The following is a 25839-nucleotide window of genomic DNA, read 5'->3' as shown; positions in this document are numbered from 1 at the left end:
CTTACTGATATAGAATACCTGTCAGTTATGGTACACCATGATTTTGGAGACCGGTTTACATCTGAACAATGATCACCTTCAGAAAGCTTAATGTGACAAATTTCAAAGCTGTTGGATGAGTAGTTTTGAAAATTATAGTTTTTGGACACAAACATGTACCGTATGTCCATTTGAACAAATTCACATCTCCACCTTGGGTCCACCAGCACACCAAATATTAAGCTGGTAGGTGCAGTGGTTTTTGAGTTTTTGGTGTGAAAGGATGGACATACAATACATACAAGTACGTACATACATAAATACAACCAACAGATAATTTTCTAACCTATACAAAGGCCTCCCATATTGCCATATGTACATATGGCAATATGAGCGCTAAAAATTGTATATAGTAAAACATAAATGACACATCTATTTGTCGAAACTGATTTGGTGATCAATTTATTTCAAATTTTCAGATAATTAACGAAATACATGGAGAAATAATGGAAAGAACCTGATCAAATGATACTATTGGTGTAATTGGTACATAACTTGTAAAATGCTTTATATTTGTCAAGACAGTAAGTTTTACATACTTGTAACAAGGAATTGTACAAATGAATATTTTACAAAAATATACAAATTGTGATTGTAAGTCTATAATCAAGGGACATGTACAGAATATTTTCATTAAAGATTTTCACAAGAAAATAACGAACTGAGACATAAAAAACTAAATATGAGGAACAATTTCAGTGCATTTTATCATCTATGATTTGCAAATTTTAATTAAGTTACATGATGGATGTCACACAGCGATCACATGACATGATTCCACAGAAAGCATAATTCATGCCAAAGTTAATGTATCACTATGAACAATGAAGTTGAATAAAATGTAAGAAAATATGCTTTGATATGTCAGCAATATATTATAATAAGTAGCTTACAAGGTGAAGTACAATGTTGTAATAATTTGAAAAATTAAAACTATACAAAAATGTTAGCCACAATTCATTATCTTTAGCAATTTTGAAATTTGTATGTCAATGGTTCTTCATAAGACATATACACATGAATAACATCTACATATTTAAAGTACATAATTATCGTTATAACTATTATCATCATCATCATCATGTTTCTGTAGCCATTGATAGTGTTCATTAGTTCCAACAAATTTTAGAGTAGTGTTTAGATATGACAGTGTCAAAGGCGGCTGTCATTTAAACTATCTCATGTTCTCTGTCTTTAAAGTTTGAAAGAAAACTCTTGACCTGACAAAAGTTCACAGTATGGCTTTCGGGCTGTCATGTAGTACCAATCAAATTGGTTGGTCTTGTTTCAAATCTTAAAATTTGAAGGAAACTTTTCTTTGTAAAAGATATTTCAGCATGTCAGGACTGATTTTTTTGTAAGTACCACAACAATCCCTGCTGACCATATCAAATGTGATAAAATAAACAGATAAATATATAGCAATTGAAACAGAGAGTTACAGGACAATAGGACGGAGCTAAATCTACAACTCTTTTGCCCATGAAGAGCAAGAAAGTGACAATACTTTGTATAAATGAGCTAAAAACAAGGTGAATTGGTTTTTGAAATTACAAAAAATAATCTTTTTTGATTATCAGAAGAAATAAGGGTAGGACATCCTATTTATGTGAAATTTACATCTTGATATCCTCTGTGAACAACTAAAAAACAAATACAACTTACTTAAGACCACAAAATCAGATTTTTGGAGTTTTCGTCAAATCATCTTACCATCAAACAATCTAAAAACCTGTACTAGTGTCTGTGTCTTCTTTCATTTATTTCATCCGAGCGCAGACCTCTGTAATTTGACCGAACACATTATCTGTCAAGACAAAGGATGAGATGCATCAATGATGCTGAAAAATAGTATGATGTAACTGGTACAAGTATGATGGCAATAGATTAATAACCGGCTGTTTTATCATAGGGACACTGGTCAGATTTAATTTATGAATCACAGGTCTGTGTGTTCAAATGTACAGAGTTGCTATACAGCTTACAAAGCCACACAGCGACAATTGTTATGTAATTCACTATGTAACCAATTCGCAAATGTCGGTATGTAAGCACCCTGCATCCAACCAGCAACTTTTGGCTTGCTGTATGGATACTATAAGGCTTTCACTGTTTGTACAGCCCCTTGATTACTGTCGCTTTGTAGCCATATCCTTGCAGCAACTATTTCCAGTTGGCCAGTTAGTCACCTAGCAACTGTTGCTATGTAAGCACGACAAAGCCACCTAGCAACTGTTGCTAGTTGGACATGTAGCCACCTAGAAACCGTCGCTATATAGGGGCTGTCAGCTGACCTGGCAACTGTTGCTCCTTATAGCCACTGTGTTGCCATCCTGCGACTGTCGCTGGGTAACTACTATGTGACCACTTTGCAGTTTGTTGTCAGTTGGCCACTATGTAGCCATCTACCCACTGTACTTGGCCCTTTCATTTGATAAACATGACAAAAATCTTAAAACATTCCCATTCTGACATTTCTGTCGCAAATTGATGAGATTACAAAGATCAGTGTGGCAATTTATCATGGTCTATGGCATGTATTTGACACTCAAAACTCAAAATAAACCTCTGGATTCTAAATCAGTAATGGTATATTCAATCTTGAAGTAATGCTTGTTACAGATGAGTTCTAAATATAGTTTTATCAAACACAGATATGAAAGTGTGATTTTTTTTCAAAAATGGAGAAATGCACAATGATAAGATGAACATGTGGATTAACAAGTAATCACACTGAAATCACATATTCGCTGTGCTTGTTGTCATAAGAAATCTCAAAGACTTTTACCGTTCAAATATCTATTGATTTTGGACTACCAAGGGAAATGTCAGAAATTGTATTGTTGTACTTATAATTAACCTTTACAAACAACATGATTATCATATAAAATATACTGTAAAAGCATTAATCATTCACTGGGATTTAATTTTTGCTGAAACATAAAATCTACTGAAGTAAATCTTAGTGAAAATGTTATATTACAGTGGAGGCTATTGTTTTACCAGCAAAACTAGTGAACTTTTACCCAAGAGAAATGTCTCGGGCATCAAAAAAGTGAAATTAAATCCCTATGAAAATCAATGATTTTACAGTAATCTCCTTCTTTCTTTAAATGTCAAGTTGGAGGAACTGAAATTTGTTGAAATAATGTTTCCTGCAATCACTTTTATTCCAACAATTCCTACAAATACAGAGAGTTAATTTTAATTCTGCGAGCAGTTTACGCAGTATCCATGGTCACTGAAATATTTACGGATGTTTTAGTCCGGAAAGACGGGAAGTCAGTGCCAAATATTTTGTGCCACCCTCTGAGAAGAGAAAGAGTGAGTTGAGGAACCTTAAAGATTACACTACACTTCACTGTTATGTCTAGACTCTGAAGGTAACTCATAACATATGCTAGATCGGTAATTGTCTACTTGTAAGTCACTAGTGTGGTTTACAAATTGAGACACTCAGAGCAAACATTTTTGTTTGAAAGTTTACATTAAAATACCAAATTTTCTGCTCCGAATCGTTTTTGATTAGGAAGTACAGCAGTCTGCATTTGTAAATCTAGGAGAAGGATGTTGTGTGTAGTGTAAGCTTCTCATTTTGAATGGCAAGAGATGATCATTTCCCAAAAGATGTATCCATCCATGTTTGGTGAATTTGGCAACTTTTTGTGTGCTGTACTTCTCCCACTATGATATTGACAACATGGAAGACATCAAACCCACTGGTGCAACATTTCAACTGATGTCTCTGGTATTTGCTGTGACAGGTATAGGAGCACATCCTGTGGTTGAAGGTCCCAAACCCAAACCACCAATTCCTGTCACGTCATAATACCGGTGAATTTTTATTCCACTGATTAACCCTTTGAATGCTGTCATTTTTCCAACCATTTTTCCACCTTCAGTGCAATATTTTATCAATTTTCATGAATTTTTCTCTGACTTTTTTGACAATTATGGACCAAATGGACATCGTATTTCATTGACATCAGACCTTTTTCAAAATTTTAGCAAAATCTGAAAAAAATTTTCTGGGAATATTTTATAAAGGCAACAAAAATTGACTGTGGTGCTAAAAGGGTTAAAAGGATCATTGAAAATATATGCAATTGTGTGAAACAGAAATGCAGGAGTAGCAAAGACATGGACATTAAATCGTTAAAGGTCAAGGAGCCAGGAGTTGGTCACTCCTGATCTATAGAGGGGGTACGTTAACTCTTGCTAATAACATAGGTCCCGATTCTGTTATTGTAGAATGCGCCTCGGTGACAGATATTCTGACTCTCAAACTTTTATAAAGCTTTTTTGGTCTACACTTGTGGAGTAACTAACTACTGGAAAAACTAAAGTTTTCACCAGGCTTATTTTGCGAAAATTTAAAATGTAATTTTTTCCCATAGAGTTAAGACAGGGATGGCGGCCATTTTGAATTTCAAATTTTGGTAAATTTAGGGTAATTTGTTTCCACAGTTTCAAAATTTGCACATTGACTGGACCCAATTTTTAATCTTGATTTTGAAAGAGAATGGTTGAAAGTTTCCCTGAGGAAAGATTGAACAAAAATTTAAGATATTCAATTTTGAGGAGCATACTACCCTAAAAGCTCTATAAGCAATAACATTTGATATATTTTCTCACATTTCTGTTTGTAAAATACTGTCTTGTTCTACTCCCCAAATCACACTGAAATGCCAAGAGGTAAACTTGTTGACACAGACTGTATATGTGCACTGTCTGCTGTTACTGTTCAACTGAGTATGAGTCTCGACTATGGTAAATTAATTTGTTCAGGTAGTATGCGCCTCGAAAGTGAAAGACTTAAACTTTTGCTCAAACTTTTCTCAATTAAACTTTCAACCATTCTCTTACCAAATCGAGAATAAAAATCTGGGGCTCCGGGGCAAAATCTGGTACTAGAGAGACAAATTACCTTAGATTTACTGATATTTGAAATTCAAAATGGCTGCCATCCCTGTGTTAAGTCTATGGAACAAAATTACATTTTCGACTATCAAAAACCTAAGATAGTGAAAACTTTTCTTTTGCCAAGAGCTTTAAAATGAGCCCCCACAAGTGGTAGATCAAAAAAAATTGATAAAATTTTAAAGCCCGAATATCTGTTCCCGAGGCGCGTTCTACCTTGAGATTAGCGCTGCATAATACAAAATGTATTGTGTGTACACATGGTCACTACCTTGTATTTCAACACACTTTACTGAGGAGAAGAAGAGAATGTACGTGTTTTCCGTGCAAAAATTAAAAATGTTATCAAAAGATACAGCCTTACATACTGGGCATAAAAAGACAACAGTGACCATCACGTTCATGTGTATGGCTTTGATAGCCCTGTTGTTCAGTATGTAAGTTGTTAGTTCTATCAACAACACATCTGTATGTACCTGCGATATCAAAATCACTTCATTCAGAGCTCACTACCACTTTCTTCCACTAGGATCTTCTTGGAAATGTCTTGAGCTCCTACCTGTCGATGAAAACGAGAACACACCTTTTCTTATACTTGCATATGTAAAGCAGGACTATGGTAACAAAAAATGCTAGTATGTGACTTGCAAGCAGCGATTGGCGAATGATGAATTACAAGACATCGTAATTTAGCATCAATTGTAAAACTTTTGGCATATGATACATACAGGGCACAAAGTGGACACTAATATTATTCCCCGCCAGGATAATTGTCAAAACATTGACTGAATGGACTCCTAAAACAGCAACACAGCCAGTGATTTGTGAACAGTTGAGAGGGTTTCTGGAACATATAGGTCAGAGTATGTCTCCAACGAGGGGATATGTTAGCAAAGTTATAGCTGTGGGGGCAGGTAATCAATACTGTGGACATTTTCTTTGCGGATAATGAATAGTTGTGTTTACTTTGTAGGGCGATAAATCTCATTTCACGACTGAATGTTCTTAAAGATGCATGCAGAATGAGGACAACAGAGATGTACCATTGCACATTGGCTATCGTTTGCGGTCCTTGATTTTACATGGACTGTGAATTCGGCAAAAGTGTTGATTACGAATGGTCTGCTGTGTCTGTATAGATGTGCACACAGTCCCTCCATCACCGCTCTGGAAGTGTGGCTGGTTTCTTTGTGACAAGGCTTGATATGGATTAACAACAATTATATCATACCAGTATATTGATGGCACAATTACAGCGATCTGATTGGTCGAGATGCCAACAGAACCATGGTATATTTGCGATCTGCCATGGCTGGCATACGGGCCAGCTCTCGGCTTGAGCAAAAATCTGTTTTTGAAGTTCCATGCCAGAATTTCAATATACTGTTATGTAATGATAGCAATAAATCACACCCAGCGATGGTATACCACTAGATTTTGACGGTGACATTATTACTAGTAACAGAATACTTCATCACATTTTCACATACTAGTAACAGAATACTTTATCACATTTTCCCAACTATGAATCACCAATTTTGTTCACTTCTTGATGATAAGAAAATGAGTTGGCAAATTCCGAGACCAATCTGTAACCAGCCTTGTTGTAGGTGCAATTCACACTAAACAATAGGTATTTCAAGACCAGTGGTGGAGGGACTGTGATGTGCAACTGTACATGTGTGTCCAAATTTCTGACATGCAAGGGACTCCTGCATACAGCAATGGTGAATGAATAGTGCTAGGTACCGTGGAGCAATCATCGACGTAAGAAATTAGAATTGCTCTGGTGCATGGCAGGGAAAATTTTATCCAAACTTCCTTACATGCAGGAATGACAAATTTACCGTAAACGGTTAAAAAGACAACCAATCAGAAGTAACTGTAATGTCCTGACCTTTCATTACGTTGTCGATTTGTCACATTATGGTTCAAGAAACAATATCTGTATTTAACAGATATATTTGCCCACTCATTTTCATGGTTCACACACACTTATAGCATCAGCAGTGTATTGCATTTATACATGCATATGTAATGCGAGTATTACAGCAAATGCAAACCTCATCATGAACAAGGCATAATGCACCGTAATTTTATGATTAATATTAACTTATTTATGTACTGGATAGTTATAGGGTGTAGGAATGCCTAAGCAAGTTATGCATGCATGGCGGTGCAATAAGTAATTGCTCTGACAGATGAGGTACTTAAACCAAGGAAAAGTCCAGGAAGTTGATGTGAGTGGAGTGAATTATAGGAAAAGCTGAAAGTGATAGATGGAGGATGAGCCAATTTTTAATGATATCCATGACAAAACTCCTGCAGTCCCTATCCAATAAGCTACAATATTTTTTATCCGTCATATGCACCATGCATCACTACAACAAACCTGGGATGTGATATAGGATGTCGCATAAGCTATAGCAAGCATTAAGTAACGGATTTCAGATGCATTCAGTCTTAAAAAAAACGTGCCAAGCATTTTACTTTGCCCCATTGCATTATAATCTTCTTGATGTTTTTTTCAAATTTTACCTCGTTTAGCATCCAAGTCAAGGCTTTCGTCATCGTCAGATATTGGTCTCTGCCAAGATCTACCTTTCTCATGTAGCATTCTATCTGATCTCACATACCTATCATCTTCCTACAAAGTATCAGAGACAGAGGTACTGTAGTGTAGATGAGTCATAATTGTCATTTCAATGTGTTCTCCAAAGCCATGGTAACCATATAGTAAAAACTTTGTCCCGTTAACTAACGTCCTATCTTGTATTTCTCTACACTCTGGGGTTTTCAGAAATTGAGATGCAGCTCGTCTGTTGGATTGTCTACATTCGCAATCAGACACTGAGATTAAAATTTTTCTAAAATGACAGGTACAACTTATGTGAGTATACCAGTACATTCATGGTATTTATACACAGTTTAGATCTTTGTTGTATTTTATTTGATTTGGAATACAACGCATCACAGTACAAAAAAGAGAAGAAATCACAGATTTTTTTGTCTTTTGACAAGCTCTTTTAGGATGGCATTACGTCTGTACTTGACTTTGGCACGAATATGTCACTTTCTTTCATTGAATGGATGAAAGATGTCTATTGGAGCAGGGGTTGCTGATAAACACAACTGGAGAACACTTGATTTGGGTAGAGAACGAGGGCAGTACAGGGATGAAACATGGACGGAACAATACAATTGAGCCCAACGAAGCAGAGACTTGCAGAATACAATTAGAAGGCAGCACAAAGATAAACTGACGACAAATAGAAACTGAAGAATTGTATAGCAGAAAGTATTAGTTATCTAGTGGCAAAAATATTATGGCAAAATAGTTTTACAGTCAGTATGCTTCTAATTTGCTAAGGGATTGGCTAAAAATGTTGGAAAAGCAGGTTGTTTATCCTAAAGTACTGATTTTTAGACTTTGCATATTGTACCCAAACATTGATCATAGCAGCACAAACTCTCATCACAATATTAAACTTTGATAATAATTTACATCTTGCCAGAAAAGATATTGAAAGCAAGTCATAGAGTACAGGAATATGATGGAGTTAATAATCATGGTACTTGACTCTATATTTTGACAGCTAAAGAAAGGACCAAGTTTGCCAGTTTGGTAATTCTGTTAGATTAGGTTGAGTTTGTTGTTTTGGTGAAATTCCACAGAATATCTTCATGACGGTCATTAAAGTCAATTAATTCATCTGGCAAATTTTGAACGATGCCGTGCATGAGATTGACATAAATTCATTCCACTTCTCACTGGTAGGAGAGAGAGCCACAGTGGGTTTTATAGGTGCAAGCTGTAAAACTTAAAATGGCATCAGCTCTAGAGGGCGCTGTTGCAGTTGATGCCATCGTTTTCTGCCATGCGCATGTAAAGATCATCTTTTTAAAAGCTATGGTTGGATTTATTGTCAGGCTATCACAATGTAAGTCTGCAAGGATTTTGCTCTTGGCGCACAAAGACAGATAAAGTATCAACGTGTTAGAAAGAGATGTTAGACATATACTTGATCAATACATTAAAGTGTACAAAGACTTTGACAAATGTACATACAGAGATACATCAAGGAGACACTCAAAAAACAAATGAGACCAGATAAGGAATCAAGTTGTGTCATTTCAACAGAAAAAGTTGGTTGATTATTGAACTGTTATCAATAGTTGATCACATATTGTTAGAGAAAAGAACATTTAACACACTATACCAGACTTCAAATGGATATCATGATACACAATGAAGGATGCAACATTGAAATACCGGTATGGTACAATACCATACCAAAACTGTCCTCATTTTCAGACTCTGTGGAAAGTCCATCCTTCAACACTTACCTCAGTGTCAGATCTGTAGGTCCTTGGAGTCCATCCATGTCCAGTACTTTCTAAGACTTCAGATGACGGTCCTATTGGTCTGTTGCCATTCATTGTATCATCAGAATCTTCAGGCAGGTATCCGCTGTCTTTGATGTCTCTACTGTAAAATCATCACAGACAGGAAAATAGTCCGGAATTTTTTCACATATCTCAATGTTTTTAGCCCCTAAACTACCTGAATGATAGAAACTTCTGGCGCATTAATGAATTACTATTATTGCGATACTTTGACAGCAAGGACGATCTGACATGTCTTCATGATGTGTTTGGTATTATAGGATAATATCAACAATGGCAGTCTATTTCTAAGGGTGATTGAACTTCATCAGATTCTTACACCTTTTCAGAACAATGGTTTGGCCCAAACCTATTGTTTATCAATAGTGATTGTGGACCTGTTTACAAGGAATTGGGGGTGAGCAGGTTAAATCCTTTCAGTGCCAGACTTTGGTACAATCACACTGTTTTCAATAGGGTGGGTGTACTTACATGTATGTACAGGGAAATGTTGGTGAATGGATTTATTTCATTTTCATAATAAGGTACCTACCCATACATGGGTCTGCCTTTCCTAGGAGTGGTTGATCTTCTAGCATGATACATGTGTGCGCCTTCCCTTGGATCAATGGTGGCTGAAAGTAAAATGAAAATCTAGTTATCATTTGAACATGACATGAATAAACGTTACTTTAGCACTGATCAGTGAACTCATGGCCTTGGATTCACATAGATAACGTTGATTACAATCATATCATACCAGTATATTGTTGTCGTAATACAGCGATCTGATTGGTCTAGAAAGTTAACATACTCATGCTATATTTGTGATACCCGGTATAGCACGGTTTGAACACATGCAAGCTCTCAGCAAGAGAAAAATTCCTATTGTGACATTTTATGCAAGAATTTCAATATACATGTACTGTTATGATGTTATAGCAATAAACAACCTCTGCAACAGGCACATATATACCACTCAGTTTTGACCAATGCATAGCAGACAAATAAATACTACCGGTAGATAGGTGTTTATACGATTCCTACTCAAAAGAGACCTGATCACTCAGTTGTGAAGTTAAGCCTTTTTTGGATCTATCATTTTGGATTCCTACAGTGTCAATGTGACGGACAACTTTATCATCAATATTCATCTAGATTACCCTAAAAGGAATTTAAAATAAAATAGATCATTTAATGATACTTACAAGTGTCTGTGTCATCATGCCAAACTGGACGACGCTGCAACAACGTAATAAACAGGATTGAATTAGTCTGAGAATGTGAGGTAACACTTGTAATACAGTGATATGAACTTATGAATATCACTGATCCAATAATACATATAGTGGCATGTACATAATTCTGGAACGTTTACAGTCAACTTGGTTATCTTCTAAAATAAGTATACAGGTGAATAATTCAATCTGCACAAGGTTTGTAAACTCAAGTTTCTGTATAAAGTCAAGTTCCTGCTAGATGAATAGGAAAAAAATTGTTTGTCTTGCTCCCATATCCTTGTTACATCGCCATGTTCATCTTCTGTTTTCTAGCCTGTTTACCCAAGCTCTAGGTAAACAGGTCCACAATCACCATTGATGACAATGGGTTTGGGTCAAACCATGGTGGTGAATGGGTTAAAAATGTCGGGAACTTAACCCCCTAAGACGGGTCCATGTCAAATTTATCCAACTTGATGCTGTTTCCATCTGTCTAGGTACATGTAGTATAATTCAGTACAATTTTGATTGAATTCGAACTCACAAGGTAAGCAGCCAGTCACCTGGCAAAGACATCATAGTCAAAACCGCTCGGTAAAATCCCCACCATTGAAAAAGATTGGTTCAATAATCAAGCAAAGTTGTTACAATTATTCTGACTGCGACATTCAACATGCTGTAGAGTTCATGAAGCACTCGCGCTCACATACTTCCTATCACACATTGCACACAAATGTTATCAGAACACTGATAGACTAAAGACATTCATTCATATGTCCCTATTTGATAGGCCATCTCTTTTACTTTTTACTTCGACTTACTGGACTATGAACTTGAGACACACTTTCAAATTCATCATCATCCACAACGGGAGCAAAGTGTCCTGCTCCAGTGTAGTCACTGGCCAACTCATCATAGTCAGGTAGCTCTCCATATCCACCTGCTGGTCCATACTCACTGGGTGCTCTCTCACTGGGACGGCCACCCATGATCCTAATAGGTGTTTTTCAGACAGAGAAACAAACTTTAATATCTGAGCAAACATTACACGGTCACAAAAGCAAACTAACTAATAATACTTTCTGACAGGTTCTGATCATTTTAGGAAATGATATCCTCTGCAGATTCCACAGTGTACCACCACATTGTTTAATTTGCAAGACAGAATTATACTGGAATAAAGGAACACGATATGTTCAACAGACATGCTACGCCCAAGAGATCATGTGATGGCAGTACAAACAAACCCATGTGCACAAATGCGTCTGGAAATACATATATTTCTGTGCACATTTGTGCAATGTGGTTTTGTTTGTACTGTGGTCCATTAAAATTACCAATTTAAGCTATTGCATTGATGTGCAATGTTTGTGAATAGATGTACACTTTTGGAACTTTTATAACAATCATGTGCCTAATTTGTTTTATCACAAGGAACCCAGTCAACAAGACTTACATGTAAGAACCCCAATAATATGTACCAGCTAACAACCATTGACAAACAACACTGCTTGGTGCAGTTTTGTATAGTTAGTGGAATTCTATAAAGTACAATATGCAGAACTTACTTTGCACAGCGGGCACAGATACTGACTCTAACCTGGGGTTCTGATTTGCCATGGTGGAAAGACTGTCAAAAGAATGAAACAGAAATTATTTCTAGCACATCATTACTGATTTGAATTCGACAGATGTCACTTTCTGTAGGATTCGTGCTGCATCAACGATGCATTACATAAGCGATTGTACAAACATGCACATCATGGAGTCTAGGGACAAGACCGATGGTTTACCTTGCTGACTTTGTTGCCAGAGGACTTGACCTTGGTGACACCTTCACTGCGCAGATCATCCAGATTCTCTGTAACAACAAACACAATGTAAATGTCAATTATCAAGTCACAAGATCTAACACATGAGAGAGCGATGGCAAAGTTCTCGGTATACCATTCTGTATGATCGTAAGTAACAAAAGACAAACTAGCACAATGAAACAGGACCTCTGAGACTCGTCTCAATGAAACACCACATAAGAATGATGATGACTTACCAAGTAAATCAATAGCCTCATCATCAGCATCGTCATCGTCATCACCAGCCAGGATCTGTGTCTGCTGTTTCTGCCGCGACTTGATGTATTTTTCTAACTCTTTCTTGTGAGACTTGGCTTTCTTATCCGGTTTCTCATGTCGACTTGCACTAGGAAAACAGAGATTACAAGTTAGGAAATAAGCGATTGGCAAAAAAAAATCAGCTCCTGGTGCTTTAGTTTGTATTTTTTTCTCTTTACTTCTCAAATGAATGAGCCATAAAACATCGGGTTCATGAATTTTGAAACTTGATGTGGAGGTCAACCACAAACTTGAACATTATTTAACATTCAGGAAAAAGTTGAACCAGTGAACAACAGTGGTAGAGCTGAGCATTTTCAGATAGGTAAAAGGCAACTTTATTTTTTCCAAATTTTGGCTGGCTTTGGGACATGGTTAAAGTTTCTGCAGTTTTGAAATGGTATCTGTGATGGTGCTAATTAAATGTTACATGGCTTGAAACAATGGTGAGAAAACGAATCGATACATCACAGTGGTAAATCATTGTGTTTGTGGTTATTTCAGTCTTGTTCCAGTGCACATCATCCACTAATTTTTTGCACATATCAGTTTTCAAAGATCACCTGCCATTCTAATATTTCTGCAAAACACCTGTAAGAAATAATTTTTCAACATCTGTCCAACATCAGGGCGATATTGAGATTCAAATTTACTTATCTGGACAGACAGTATCACTTTGCAGTGACACTTCAAGTGTATGCCACTTTTTCCTTTGCTGGGAATTTTGTGAAGTACACAGACTTGAAATTAATCAGCATATAACTACACAGTCAAGATTTAAAGCAGGAACACTATGTGGATGTTGCAAGTTGCAGCTCAGCTTGAAAGATTGGTTCTGGAATACTGGAAGGGAAAACTTACACACTACTGGAAGTACTGTACCCTTCATCTTCTTGTTTAGGACGGTATTTAGGTAAAACTAGTTCACCAGCCAGGGCATCTTCTTCAGCCCTGACAGGCTGGCGTTGAACACCTCTGTAGCCTGAGCTGGTGTACAGCAGGTCTTCATCCTGTACAGAAAATATTGAGGAGACAAAACAGACAACCATGCAATGCTTAAATATTCAAACTTCCATGTGATAGGGGTCTTTTCACACCCTGAAGACTGAAGTACCGTGAACCCTGTTTATTGAGGACACTCTTGATTACTACAAAATACAAGTAAAGATCTGTTCGGCTTGTATCTTTTGGGCTTGAAAACCTGTTGTCCATGCACAGGTGTCCTGATTAAAGAGAGTGTCCATGTACACAGGTTTTAAATTACACACTGTAATACTGAAAGCCGCTGAATAATACATGTACTGGTGAATTCCCATCTTGCAAAGAATATGAACAATAAAATTTAACACTTGGAATATTACATATAACATTCTAAAAGCCCAGGCAGAATCATTCGCATCAGACTGTCTCAAAATCCATAGTTTGCTTTGAAGTTTCTAATCTCTGCCCTGTCAATAGTCTGGCTGAGCAATGCCTATGGCACACCCTAAGGGAAACCCTTGCCGGCTACGCTGGCAAAGTGAGCTGGGGGTACACCATGCTTAAAATTCAAGGTATGAGAGGGCCAAATCGCGAAGCCAAAATTCTGACTGAAACATTAGTCCATACCAGACCCTATTTTCGTTGGCACAACAGCCAGCGGTAAAAATGGGTCAGAGAACCAGACAAACTGTTTAGTAGTGCTACTGCCACCTATTGACCCAGAGGTGTAGAACATATTATGCAAATTCAAGTTCCAAGTGCCATTTGAACAGCGCCCTCACTATTGTTTTCAAATAGTGTCCAAAATAATAAACTCTTCAGCAGAGTTTGTAAATTAATACCAGTGGATCAGTTTATCATATTAATTTTGTATTAGTTAATTTTGCAGTCATATAATATTGAATTTTTCATGAAGCTTTTCATTGGCACCAACGTTTTGGGTTGCATCCTGACATATTATTACTGGTAATACATCAAACTTATGCAAATTCAAATTCCAAGTGCTATTTGACCAGCGCCCTCATTATTATTACAAAGCTTACTGCAGAGTTGGTGAATGAATACCAGTGTGTCAGCCCATCATATTAATTTTGTATGAGTTAATTTTGTATTTTCATTCTGCATTCATATAACATCAAATTTCTACATGAAGCCTTAATTTGACACGCATATTTTAGGTTGTAACCTATGATATTATTACTACCAGTAAGTCTGTCACAAGCGCAGTAACAAGCAGATACATCTCTAAAGTGAGAACAACCACATGACATTTCTTCAGTTGGAAACCATGGTCACGAAATGTATGTTAAAATATGCAGCTACCGTGGCGATCCAAATTGTCGATGAAACGTCCACACTCACCATTGATAACAAGGGTTTGGGCCACACCATAGAGGTGACAGCGTTTCAGCCTTTCTCAGATAGTCTATAATGACAAAGCTGATTCTTTACAGCTTACATATAGTTGTGTTAGTTGTGTCATAGGTCAGGAAAATGACATTTGTCTCGTACATCGGACAACTCCTATTTCTCAACTTCCTCCACTTTAGGACCACGAATTACTTATAACAATTAACACCATTGAAACTGGCAAAAGACACCAAAGATTGCACAAGGCCAGACTACATCTAGTTATGCTGGGAATGATTGTGAGAACTGCTTAGAGTTGCTTTGTACACACACACAAAGGGGCATTCATTTTAAGTTTAGCTTAAGTAGCATGTATGTTTCAAAGTTGACCCTGAGTGTGTGTTTATACAGTCCTTTATATCTGCTGTCTTGCTATCTTTGTTGTCTTTTGCCGATTTTACTGGTGTTCCTATCAGTAATTTGCATTATCATGTGGACAAGACATCTGAAGTGTACACTACTTAATACACAGCATTGTATAGATCTTTGAATTCATGTCAAGTGAAAGATGACATTACCTGCTCTTGAGAACCCCATCCAGATTTAGAAGCTGTAAGACAAAACAAACATTTACATTCAGAATCATCTTTCACAGTCTTCAGTTTGTACAAAATCTAAAAGTAAACGTGCAATATTCTAAACTTTTTTTTTCAATTTCAAATCACATATCTTATCTATACACAAGTATATGACATTGTACTAAATATTTAAAAAGATGTTTGACAGTGACAGGAGTGGAGTGAATATGTTTTCATATTGAAAAAGAATTTGATCCATACATGTTGGCAAAACAGCGCAGGCTGCACAAACCGATGCACTGACAGATCGACAGATAGCACCCAATCTATAAGTCCCAAGACTTCGTCCGCTGGGACTAATAAGGCAAGAGGATTGATAGGTCAGATGTATGGAGATTGCAGAATTAGTTTCAGACAGAATGCGGCATTTTTGGTTTGGACAAACTTCTCTTGAGAAGACATCTGCCTACCTCCACTCCTCTTGGTTGCTTCAAACATCTCATCAAAATTTTGTGTTGTCATCTTGGTGTGATGGTCCCACTCTGGTTTCTTAGTTCTACGACCTGACAACAAAAATCCATAATTCTTTCTTCATATACAAAACAGTGACTAAAGGAAAATTGGACATGGGTTTTACATATGTATAATCAATTCATTCCCTTGACCACACACTCCATACATACCCTCTGTCTCTGGGGATCACAATTCTCAATTCAACAAGTGTTCTGCCTTGCACATGTGCACTGACATTATTATGAACGGTACAGATTAAGGGGCTATTGATAATTAAAACAAAAGAAAAACTCAGTGATTTTGGAAGGGGAGTTTATCTGTACCAGTATTTCATTTATTTTAATATGCATTAACATAACCCCTCCCAGCCCATTATGGATGAAAGGAACTGTTGCACAACATAGTGTATGAGGCAAAGTCAAGTACATTATGGCGTGCACAGTTTGCTTGAGTCCATTATGGGCCAGGAGGGGGTACATTATTGCTCTACAGTTTTGGCCATGCAAGTGAATTTGAAGATGTAGAAAACATCTAGGGCCACAATACTGGATAATCAGATACGTTATCAGCGATAATCAGAGAGGATGAAGTCACAAAATTCACTGATATTGACAAAGCTGTGATACAATGTGCACCAATTCATATGTACAGTATACCACTCCATGAAAACCATGAATATCCATGGTACTCGATCACTCTTTCAACTTTGATTTTCCTTTGAAATGTTTGTCATACAAAAACCTGTCAGCAACATTAAACTTCCTGTATTCTGTTTAATCAATTTGTTGTGTTGCCGAGATGAGTAAAGAACAATTTCATCTCATATTTTCATACTTTCACGGGTAGGGGAAGAGTTTGGAAATTGGAAGTGAAATATATGGTAGGCTTTGTCTGTCATGTGTGTGTTTTAATTATCTATCATCCCTTATAATACATGGCAGACAGTCTGACCGGACTAGAGGAATCCATTACCTGCTGGCCTGGCATTTTCAGAATCATCCATTGGAAATTTGCTATGGCTGCTGGTGCTGGTTTGTGTCGATGGTTTGCTTCGTTTCATGTTGGTAGCCCAAGGTTTGTCGTACCCTCGGTCGCCTTTGCTGACTCCCATGGGATCTAGAATGCAGAAAGCGTTAGTCTCAAACTGTCCGACACAGTGCTCTCCAGTAAAATGCTATCAGACTTGTTGTAGTGGTATGCATGACTTTATGTGGTGAGTCTTTGACCAAAAGTTATCATAGAATATTGATAAAAATACAGGAACCATATTCATACAGATTGTGATTTGTTATTTGCTATTAATCACCAACATATATGTAACAGCTGCACAGTCTTTGAATTATTACATTACAATATTGGTATATTCATATGGTTTTGTATTATCACATGGCCATGACTTGATTACATCTATGTTCAGGTAATATTGATGTCGAAGCAAAAGTTGCTGTGATTTTACATTTTGAAAGTTTACAGGAGTTATATCATCCATTTGCATATTGAAATTGTATCTATAAGTATCATTAATTTTCATACAGCAACAAATATACTTGTTTTGCGTATCTCTTTAGCCTCATTGATCTATGCCAACACACCTGTGTATTTCAGTGTGTCTGTCACTTTTATTTCTATCATTCACATTGCACTGCATAACTGTCAATCTGTGCCTGTCTACTTCTCTGTCTGTCTCAGCATCTGTCTGTGTCTCTCTCTCCTCCAATGTATGCCCTCTTAGCTAAACTGATCTGTCTCTGGCTCGGGAAAGTTCCCTATGTTGATGCAAGAAAACTTTAGCAAAGAGAAATCACAGAAATTCCTAACTGGCTTTAACGGCACAGAGGGCGCAGAGCTCCCTCCCTCCCTCCTGCCCCCTCCCTCCCACTTCTGTACCTCTCCCTCACCTGTAGCAGCCCACTGAGCAGCTCCACCTGTACTTCTTCTAAGGACATCACTGCTAGTCTTGGAGCGTGGTAAATCTTCATAACTCCTTGTAACTGATCCAGATTTCTTGGAAGATCCAGAAGGGGGACGTGATCTTGTCGCTAAGGGATTCTCTTGATACTGGTGAAGTAAATGTACACAGAATGATTAAAAACTAACACCCATGACACCAACACACAAAAATTTCAGAGGAAAATAAGAGGGGTTAAAATTATACAGACATTTACATAAACAAGAAAATACAGCAGGTATATTGTAATGTGGGAAGGACAGAAACAAAAGGACTTGGGCAGCTATAGGTGTTGCTGTCTTATATGTAGAACTTTCCTAGAACATGTCAACATGACTTATTGCATTGTCATTTTTAAAAGCGTTATTTCCAATTCAAATCAAGTGCAAATGTTAGGATTGATATTTTGGCTTGAATATTATTTATTACATAAAAAAAATGTTCAGATATTTAAATTACAATCATTTTTGCTCAGTTTTTAGGAAGTACATAGGACTTGTTGCAGATCATTTTTTTTATCATGAAGAAACATTATCTACGTTTATTTGGAACATGGATATTTCTCTTATAATCTTTCATAGCCAGATATATGGCACTGTGGATGGGCAATACACGCCAACACAATCATATAAATAATAAATATAAATAAATAAATAATAAATAAATAAATAAATAAATAAGTTCTAATGCTGAGACATCACTACATTCTGGTGAAGATGAAAGAAATATGGGAAATTTATATTACAATTCATTAGATGTAATTTTTAATGTATTTTCTATTTTTTTCCTTCTGTTTGTGCGATACCATTTCTTTTTCCACTCCCAAGGTGATATGGTAAAATACCTTATTGTAAAACTTGTCACATAGCACAGTATGTGTTCTGTCTAATGTTATTGTTGAAAACTGAATTTCAGTCCAGAAGGCAGAAGTAAATTCAATTCTCAACAATAGCAAATTGCGTCTTTAAAACATTTAATTTTTCTTCAAAAATTGCAGCTGTTTTCACCGTGATGTCTAAATCAAGAAACATTTCACACAGCAGTAAAGAGATTGCTGCCAATATTCTCTGATATCACAGACACCATCACCCACACTGTCTGGAGGTAACTTTCCAATCAATTTATGCCAAGGTATATGTTTTAGGTTTCTTCGGACTCAGAGAAGTTTAGTTTGATTTTGCTGGAAATAATACCCTTGGCATTTTTCACACTGTATAACCTGAAGTAATAATTTCACAGCTATATGTACATTGTAAATGCATGCATCAGCAACACAAGGGGATCATGAAAGGCAGGAATTGAAACTTGGCTTCAGTCAAGAGGACTTGTTCCTCTTTCTGATAGAAAATTCTGGAAGCAAAGTTGGAGTTTTTGATATGCTTGCATACAATTTACAAATTGTTTACAATATATTGGTAAAGAACAGAACCTGGGTAAAAGAAAAATGTGGCTGATTTAAAGTGAAAAAGGGTCAAAATTAGGACAAGAGTAGGGTTTGTTTGTGGTAGAATGGTTGAATTGGATAATTATTACCCAAAACCTGTCATTTGGCCATACTAAACATCCATTACAGCATGCTTGTAAAACATGGACATTGGACTGGGGACACTATGTGAATGGTACCTGTGTTTGTCAAAGAATACATGTAATTTGTGATGTGACAGGAAAAAAAAAACGGATTTCCGAAATGTTTGAAATTTCTGACATGTTTGTAGGAACCTGGCATTGAGATTGAGAGTAATCTATTTGAACATGAATAAGAAAATTGGAAGGTTTCTTTGTCAGTCATACACAATACTTTGAACTGTAATGTCTACCAGCACTTGTTACCCCGTGTAAATTCTCCCTGATGTTTGAGTAATAAATAAAGAGTGTTGACACTTATTATACGATGTGCTTGATTTTACACAATTGTACCTAACATTTATGATTACTGTGGACTATTTTATTTTCACTGGAATTTATTTCAACTGAAAACAGAATTTCAATGTTTCAATGCGATCTTATTTTCACTTTGTCTAGTCTGACTACATGAAAAGTATAGAAAATTAAAATTTTCACTTGGATTTGATTTTAGCAGAAGAACAGGTCCAGCGAAAATAGCAAAAATAAATTCCATATGAAAATAAAGTATTCCACAGTGACTTGATAGATGGATTACAAAGCTTTCAGTGCTGAAAAAAATCCATGTGCACGTAAAAGTCGTAAATCATTGATTTTCAAGTGATCACTAACTGTGGCATACACATCCATGCACAAAGCTTCAAAGGTTAAATGTTATTGCCTATGAGTACAACACTGGCCCCCAGTTGCTTGGCATTCACCCAATGATCTACACAACTGTCTGCCAGGGTATATTGCTTCAATCTGCTTTCAATTTATTCTTGTTTTTGATATTTATATGCCAACAGGCTCGGGGGCAAGTCTACACTGCATTCACACATACATGTACCGTACATGTTAATTGTTTACAGCATATGTATGATGGCAGACCTGTCTGTACACATTCATAAACATTACAGTATTTCAGAATATTTGAGACACTTTTTCACTATTTGGCTTCTAAAAATTATGAAGGTTGTTTCTATAAAATCAAATTTGTGTTATGTAAGTGTGAACATGGATACAAGTGTACAACATCATCTTTTTGTTTTGCATGATCTGTTTTAGTACAAAGTCTAACACTCAAATTGAGTCTAACATTATCACACAGAATTTTTTATCTCCTCATAACCACTACCATATCACTTCACTGCTAACTTGTCTCTGCAGAATTGTTGCTTGTATTTTGAAATACATACTGTTTACCCATAGATAGATCAGTATGTTTATTGCTTGTTACATAGCCTGAAACGTCATCGGTAATTTACCAGCAAATATCATAATGGTTCATGCTGGTAGGAAGACATAACAACAAAAATGTCCACTGTTTAAAAATCAGATCATTTATTGCATAAATATTATAAACAACATGTACATTATGAATGATACTGTATCATGATGTTTGTGATTATTGTAGTTTTTGCAGCAACAAATCTTCATTGTGTATATATAAATACAGTTGTATATATTTTAATTTGTATTTAAGAAAGTCCATTATTAATGTTATGCCTCTCAACAATTTTTATTTGCAGTCTTCTCCCTTGACATTTCTGATAGGATAGGAGCCACAAAGCATATTGGCGGGAGTAAACTGTTGAATTTATCAGGTTTCTGTGGTTTGCACAAAGGGCAGCGAGCACTCCCTTTTGATGGCTATTGAGACTGTATTACAATAGAATGCCCCTTGAGGACAGATATTCAATCTCTCAAATTTTCTCACTACTTTCCTAGTCTACCCTTAATAGGGGCTTATTTTTCCCATGGAGAATAACATATAGGGATGACTACAGTATCAGATTTCAAGTATCATCAAGTATCGGTAAATTCTATGTAATTTACTTAGTACCAAACTTTGTACAGAGACCCCTGAGAATTTGTAACTTATTTTTGAGATTTGAGATTTTATCAACTCCAGCAAACAACAAGTACAAAGAACACTCCAAGGACTTTACACTCATTATTTTTATAACACCTGAAAAAATCCAAAGAGATTCCAAATGTGGAGCCAGTACTTATCGGCCATTTACAGAGCTGACAAAAACAACTGGCTGTCAGCTGAAATTTGCAGGCTGTGAAAATCATTAGTTAAGTGTGTTTTAGCGATTGTAAATGCTCCAATTTTAGCATTATAAGCCAAAGCGTAAGACAGCATCGAGGCATGGCAAAACCTTAAACTAAGTTATGACGAGCAGGGATAAATGCAGTGGTCATGTGACCTCGGGCTGTAAAAATAGTTAGATGAGTAAAACATCAGGGACATTTTGTACAAATAATTTACCCCTTTGAGCGCCAGAGTCAATACCAAAGTCAGTTTTTTTCAGATTTGTGCCAAAATTTTGATAAAAAACTGTAGCAAATGAAATGTGATGTCCATTTGGTCCAAAATTATCAAAAAAATTACAGAAAAATTCATAAAAACTATAAAATGTTGCATTAAAATTTTGGTGGGAAAAATACAGCACTCAAAGGGTTAATGAGCTCACCCATTATTTGTAACTGCTTATACATGTACTTAGTTTTGCCACCTGTAACCAAACTTTCACAACCGTGATTGAGGACAAAATGTACTATTATAAATTTGCCATGAAGAAATATAGCACTAAACAAATGCATGTGTCACATAGTGCCATAAAGTTTGCCTGTTCCATGACTTTGACTGCTTAAAGATTCCCAAAGCAAATTGCTTTGTGCATACAGTACATGCATGCCTCTGAATGATGCTTGGATGGTTTCAACTGAGCCATTGGACAATTGCCAGGGCCTATCTTACTGCCTGGATGTAGTTTTACAGGCTATTAAATGCATGCCCTCCATTGCACTCCATACTTCATTATTGTGACATATGTATAAAATCACAAGAAATATTGTTACAGCCTTACATGAAATGACACTGCTCATTAGGAGTCCTATGCACAAATGTACACTGTTCAATGACAGAGTTTTTGCTAAGGTTGGGGAATATTGGTAAATGATTTGGAAACCCCAGTAATATTGATACTGTCCCCTTATTCAGTTGCGTTGATATACCCAGGGAAACCCCAGTAAAATGATTGGGGAACCCCGATAACATTTACCTGCTTACCGCCCTAAGCAAAAACGCTGAATAATAAAGCTAACTACCATAAAGTATGTACTTGGACATTTAGTGCCAGGCATGGCCCCATAGGCAATACCTTCCACTTATAAATGTCTATGTGCATCCTTTCTGGTATTTTCACGATAACCTCATAATATTTGGGATAATTACCGGTCTCTTGGTTTTGTCATCTTTTCTCTGAAGGACCTTGATGAGATATGGTATGGGTTCTTCTGGAGTGTTTTGAATCAGTCGAGCCATTAGATCCTGAAACAAACAAACAAACACAAATAAAACATTGTAAGACTTTCATGGCCCTCAAGTGATATATTTGTGAAGATGAAGAAAAACCCCAAAGTTGATAGTGTATGCCCTTTTCAGAGAAAATGAAATGAACATTCTCAAATTCTATCTGGAACTGAATTGGTGCATAGCATCTAAAATACAAATATAGCAAATTCTATCTGGAACGGTAAAGGGCGACGAATTCGGACTGCGCACGCGCTTTATGAACATTTCTGCGCAGGATTTAACTCCAGCCTGCCGCAAATGGGTTATTTTGTAGCATGTATTTTAACATCACCTGTCATTGTTGAAATTGCGCTTTTACCTAATTTTTTGACCCAGTCTCTTAGAAATACATGTGACCTATAGCCTTGTCATATTTTGACCCCCTAGGAAGCTGGTTTTTATTCAATATGAGCGAAAAATTAACATTTCTCTCCCATTTACATGGCGCATAGTACCCATTCACCTGGAGATATGTAAAAAGTATCGTGGTGACACCCTTTTATTAAAAGAGTAAACTAAATGGTATTATGTCAGGATTTTACTCGCCAAGTTGGTCAAAATGACACCATTAAAAGCAACAGGAAGAAAGTTCGAAAATTATGTAGTGAAATAATTTCGATATCGTCGTTTTGTAATCGATACTTATGTTAAAATTTCTTTACAAACATCATGAAAACTATACATTCGATAGATATGGATCTTAAGTCTTGGTATTTATTAAATTAACTCATTTGCTAAGCGTTTAATAATTGCTTTCTTTAGTTTAAGTGAATTATATCATTTTTATTTATTTCTAATGACGCCATTTTAACGTCCGTTTCCATGGAAATGAGCGTGGTGACCCCCATTTTTTATTTCATTTTTGCACTTGCACAACTTCCAAGAATACCTGTGCAAAGTTTCAAGAGAATAACACCACAACCTAATTTTGATGTAATTCGTAGTACTTCACCTTAAAAGGAAGTCATCCCTAACAACATATACACCACATTAGAAAGCTATCGGACAGCTGGCATTTTCAAAATTTCAGAGAAGAACATGTTTTGACCAAAATTGAGAAAATTAGCCCAAAACATTGACACATAAATGTGCATATATTAAAAAGAAGTTACCTAAGCAACTTATACCAAGTTTGTCAGCAATCTCAGAAGCAGTTTAAAAAGACCATTATGTTTCAGCCAACCTGAGAAAACTGCCCCTATAAATTAACAAATATTCAAATTTGATCATCATTTTTACATGCCAGAACGAGGTCACCCCAAGGAAAGTATGAACCCTCATTGAGAACACTTCAGAACAAACATTTTCATAAATTATGGTGTATTGACCTAAAAATGTTTTCACAAGAACGTTACATGATCAAATTTCATCCTCATTTGTCCAAATCCCTATTTGGGTTATCTTTGATTTTGATCAAATTTGCAATCAATCGAACAAAGTGCTGAACAATGAGAAAAAGGAGATTTACTAACTAGGGATATGCAAAGTGTATGTGCCTACAAACAGACTGTATATCAAAAACACATCTACATCTAATTTCATGAATATGAGTAATTTTAATTTACAAACTATCAAAATTATGCAAATTTTCACTAATTTATGCAAGCTCAACAAGCTCACCGATCAGACTCAGTCGGTTCTAAAGTAACATCAAAATATTGTTCATACCCTACATGTAGTTAACACATGGCAGTTTAATGTACAAATTGGCATTTAGCATGCAGCAGTATCCTATTGAGTTCAGCTTCACAAATTTGGAAAGTCAGTGTTTAAATCCATAATATTGTGAAGGCAAGAGGCATTCTGATTTTGTATATAGCTGCACACGGAATCACACAACTTTCGACAGGACTTTCCGATTTTCCTCCACTACTCTGCGAGGGAATGCAACTTCGTGCTTTCCCATTTAAGGTCCACATTTTACATGCAAGTAGAATTAGTACGTAAAAGTTGTCCGTCCTGTGGGAATAATCTATCAGAGGCAGTACCCCAGGGACGACCACAATCAACGAATATCATTGTCATTATGTCACAATGCTCCAGATTTAGTACCATACCGTATGGTATTGTATGCTGTATGAGTAACAACATGAAACCTGCCAAAATGGGATCAACAATCTGAATAGTGGTGATGAGAAATAAATACAGGCAAGGTCACCAGCCTTCACTTTGGAGTTTGCTGGAATAATCTCTCTACTACGGTCATCTAATTGTACGTACCTCGAAAAGGGCACCGATCTGATGTTTTTCTAGATAAGCTTGAACCCTGTGCTGGGTCGCCATGTCGGAAAATTATGAAAGATTGAAGCTTGCAGCCCGATGAGAGAAAGTTTCCCGGTAAAAATCCCGTAACCAGGTGTAACAGCTCAGAAGGCCGCCATGACAGCACGAAGTATGTGCTCGATGACGCTAACCGAACGAGGGCGCTGTTGATCACCCAGGGTCAGTTGGGGTCAGTTGAGGTGACTTGGTTCAATTTACGACGAGGTCAACAAGTTAAGGCCATACTACTACTCTGTCTATGCATTGGTACTGTAGTGCATTCTCGCCAGCCAGAGCATGATTTCCGCTCCGCACACCTACGCAAAATTTACGGGTAGCGCCAAGCTATTGCTGTAAAAGAGGCGCGTGGTTTACGACGATGTGGTAGTGTGATCACACAGAAATACTGCATGTCCACTTTTTGGGTATTCATCTTTGAAACAGTCTTCTGCGCAAAATGATTCAGTAGATTTTCGATCGGATTCGAACTCACAACGTACAGCACCCAGTCACCTAGCGAGCTAGCGAATGCATCACTGTCTAAACCGCTCGGTCAAATCCC

The 25839-nt window shown here is 36.6% G+C and overlaps 1 protein-coding gene across 4 annotated transcripts; it reads right to left on the bottom strand.

Moving 5' to 3' along the window:
- Positions 1–414: 414 nt before the first annotated feature.
- LOC139115458 (uncharacterized protein C8orf34 homolog) lies at positions 415–25443 on the bottom strand. Of its 4 annotated transcripts, none has more exons than XM_070677568.1 (17): positions 25236–25443; positions 22896–22991; positions 17997–18156; positions 17071–17214; positions 16056–16148; positions 15586–15617; positions 13538–13686; positions 12616–12764; positions 12359–12426; positions 12134–12195; positions 11387–11558; positions 10554–10587; positions 9899–9980; positions 9307–9448; positions 7498–7606; positions 5440–5518; positions 415–1846 (listed from the first exon to the last, which is right to left on the bottom strand). In XM_070677568.1, exons 1-16 carry the CDS (start codon positions 25296–25298, stop codon positions 5469–5471), a joined length of 1605 nt encoding a protein of 534 aa, XP_070533669.1. In that variant the 5' UTR covers positions 25299–25443; the 3' UTR covers positions 415–1846; positions 5440–5468. The 4 variants fall into 4 exon arrangements, with proteins under 4 accessions (XP_070533669.1, XP_070533668.1, XP_070533671.1 ...); XM_070677567.1 differs by having other exon boundaries at positions 5436–5518; positions 25236–25417; XM_070677570.1 differs by lacking the exon at positions 7498–7606 and having other exon boundaries at positions 25236–25439.
- Between the last annotated feature and the right edge of the window lie 396 nt (positions 25444–25839).

The sequence above is a fragment of the Ptychodera flava genome, chromosome 17 (genome assembly GCF_041260155.1).
Source record: "Ptychodera flava strain L36383 chromosome 17, AS_Pfla_20210202, whole genome shotgun sequence".
NCBI classification, from domain to species: domain Eukaryota; kingdom Metazoa; phylum Hemichordata; class Enteropneusta; family Ptychoderidae; genus Ptychodera; species Ptychodera flava.
This window is presented reverse-complemented; position numbering and strand designations above follow the sequence as displayed.